General features: G+C 40.4%; 1 protein-coding gene across 1 annotated transcript in view; it reads left to right on the forward strand.

Moving 5' to 3' along the window:
• Positions 1–3,215, forward strand: part of LOC106819053 — a gene marked incomplete at its 3' end in the record, with an annotated part of 7,024 nt that extends 3,809 nt beyond the window's left edge. The window contains exon 3 of the mRNA XM_014823714.1: positions 3,092–3,215. Coding sequence (XP_014679200.1) covers positions 3,092–3,215 — 124 coding nt within the window. The remainder of the gene's footprint in view (positions 1–3,091) is intronic.
• Between the last annotated feature and the right edge of the window lie 317 nt (positions 3,216–3,532).

A 3,532-nucleotide genomic window follows, 5' to 3' on the forward strand; every position in this document is an offset into this window, starting at 1 on the left:
TTTTAAGAATGGCAGTAGGGGGCGTTGCTGCAGTTACCGTCGCCATGGTGACGACACCTGCAGTATATGCTTGTTTTAAGAATGGCAGTAGGGGGCGTTGCTGCAGTTGCCATCTCTACGCTGATGACAACTGCAGCCTATGTGCTCGTGTCGAGTAAAAAATATAATTGAAAGGGGGAATCCTCACATTTTGTGTTTCGGGATGGATGCTTTTTCCGAGGATGGTGCAGTTTTGAACATGGCATGATGCTCACCTGTTTTGCGGTGCGTAAATTCAGCGTCAGTTCAATGTCGACCTGGATGTCACCGCCGTAGTTGCACATGAAAAGACAAATTCTCTTAAGCTTTCGATGCACATGATGTTTGTGTTTATTGTGATTTATTTCGTACGATAAAACAGAAAATGTTTTCATTGTGCGTAAATGAGTTTATCATCTGTTATTATCTATGTTTACACCCCTCTGTTCTATTGAGAATGATAATGTGTTTAAACAAATTCAGTGCTTGTTTTGTGGTGAGTCTCAGATTCCATGAATCGATGAACTCATCGAACTTTGTTGTTCATGTTTACGCATTTCTTTAAATGCGTTATTATAAATTTAACGATTAAGTGTGTTGGAAAATCAAGTGTGAGTGAGGAAGTTGACCTAATCTCTAATATGAATCCTGATCCCCGTAACTGGGCATCAAGGGGGCATATTCTATGAGATTGTTCTATGTGATTTAAAACCTAGTGAAATTTTCGAGGTGCTGAAACCTCGATGGAGCGTGGCAGCAGATGTGGCTATAGCGTCATGATGGCAGCTAGAACCAATACAACTCTACTAAAGTTCCTGTGTATACAAATATAATATATATAATTATATATAAAATACTTTCCACCTTCTGCTAAGCTGGCACCGCTCGTATAAACATTCTCACTCGTGGAAATAATATACTAGATAGGTTATAATTATCTGTCTATCTAGCTATATACATTTCTACGTTTCCAATAATGCACCGTGTTGCTATTGCTACTTGCTATAGTATCGGGAATCGATCTACAGGTTCGATATTCCTGAGGAATTTGTGCTGTCGTTAAGAACAGGGAGGCGTTACGGAACGCCAGGAAAGCATAGATATATCTAAACACAGTATAGCATATAACATATATATAACATATGTGTTTGTATATATCTGTGATGAAAGTCACACTGCTACGTAAAACAGAAGGTACGTTGATGTTATCGGGATGAGATATGTTAAATATGCAACAAATATCTTCTCTAAAATTCTTCTCTGATTTCTTTCACTCCCGGAAGGACGAAGTGAGTCACCGTGTTACACATCTTAGGTGCTTTTCTCCCGAGAGATGCACAGCAAAAGTTTTAAGGAGTTAATCAGCCTCAGGGCACTTAGTCAGCAGACACGTAATAAATAGTTTATAGACTATCACGAGTCCACAAATTTATTCAAAAACCATTGCGTGAAACTTCATTTTAGAAGGTATGATATTATAGACATACGATGTCATCGATGTTGGTGACGTCATCGATAAAGGTCACTATAGAAACCTGGCACGCTTATCGTGGTTTGGAATCTGCAGTTGTTGCTGCGTTTGTAATAGTCACCGTTGTTCGTGCGGCAATATTTTCTACGATGTTATTTCGTTTTAGGAGGCATATACTCGGCAGATCATAGGATGTTTATACGTGGCATCAGAAGTATTGAAAATCTTGGCAACATTTGCGTCAGTCCTGGACTGTCGATTGAACTTAACTGTAATTTGTAAGAAGACTTATTTGTAGTGATGTTGCTTGCATCGCTGTAAGCGAGCGCATTTAGGGAATTGTGAGAGTTGTTTTTTTCTAGAATAATTGGATAAACCCTCGTTAAATACGGTGAATCTATCAGAGCCGTACGGGGCGCCACCTTATTCTTTCACACTTGTCACGTAAGTAATTAAGGTGTGTTGAGTAGAATTAATAGGATGTATGTATATCTATTATACTCACTCCCTCGATGTATGGTCTATAATATATAGGCACACTAATTACCCGTGTCTGCGCACAGATTCATAAATATTTAGTAGTTAAAAAATTGTGATTGTTTTAGTCCAATCATGAATGCATCCGTTTAAAATGCGCACAGTTATTCTAATGTGTTCACATTTCACACACGTACATGCACACGCACGTGCGCGCGCACGCGTGCAAGTACGCGCGCGTGTACACTCACACTAGGTTATTCTCTCTTCATCACAACATCTGATGTTAAATTCTTAGCTAATCTACTAGGTAAGACTAGCCTGGCAAACCTACGGCAATGTTACGTGTTTTCATACCTCTATACGCGATTTAGCTAAACCTAGCCTATGCCCACGTATAGAAGGGCGTGTGTCTCCATAGAACCTTGTTATGTATCATTTTTAAGCGCACGGTATTCGATCAGTTATATTCGTTAAACTAGAGATATTATATTTGTTTTCTTTAGTAACAACAAAACGTACATGTACGAATATCGCATGTGAGTTAAGAATAAACACGTTGATGTTGTTGTTTTACGAAAAAGATTTTTCCTAGTTGTTTGCGTGTAAATCAACAGTCTGCTCATGCTTCCTGGTTTAATGACAGAAACGTACATAATTTCCTAAATTTAATATTGATTTCAGTGATCAAATATCATAAGTAATTAACAACGGAAGTTAGAACAGAGTGAAATCTAAAATGGATCATCGTCTGAAGGCCATCAACAGACTAATTAAAAATTAGATCTACTGTTAACAATTTATTGCACAAATCTATGCTGATATATTCCCTAACCATATTAAAGGCATATTCATCACAAAATATAGCTTGATGAGATAGAGAGAGACCAGGTGTTTATAGAGGGCGCGATGATCTATGCCTCATGTCCACATTCTAGCTGTGCCTGCAAGTTCAGTTGGACAGGCGTTTATAGACGGGTGCTGTATTCCATCCCCCACAAACCGCAAATGCGGAGACCTCAAGCTGAAGGTCAAATTCATTTGCCGAGAGGTCACGTAGAGGGCACTGCGTGTCAACAGCGCCCGCCCCGGATGCAGACAGACGTTCCGCTGTTTCGCTTGCAGATCGGCCGGACCAGTACACGAACCGCTACTGCTACAACGACGTGAACCAGGACGAGGAGAAGCAGGGACCGCGCCTAGTCAATCATCTGCTGGGTTTCCAGACGCAAAGCTCGACCGAGATCCTGTGAGTAAAGGGGTGGACACACTAGGCGATTTTTCATGCGATCGAGCCGGCCGGCTCAATCGCATGAAAAATCGCGTAGTGTGTCCACAGCTTTAGAGCCACAAAACAATGTTGTTGTACACTCAGCAGGGGTAGAAATTAACTTTTGAACAAGGGAGTCCAACGGACTTCCTGCCCTCAAAAAGAGGGATTCCGTAGCAAAATGAGGGAGTCTGCAGTCTGACGTTCAAAATTAAAGCATAGCAGCAATAACACATGTGTTTGTTTTGAAGATTATTGCCATGCACGTCTGACAAATTTTCTTTGGACATTTGCTG

Source organism: Priapulus caudatus, unplaced genomic scaffold (assembly GCF_000485595.1).
Source record: "Priapulus caudatus unplaced genomic scaffold, Priapulus_caudatus-5.0.1 Scaffold2783, whole genome shotgun sequence".
NCBI classification, from domain to species: domain Eukaryota; kingdom Metazoa; phylum Priapulida; class Priapulimorpha; order Priapulimorphida; family Priapulidae; genus Priapulus; species Priapulus caudatus.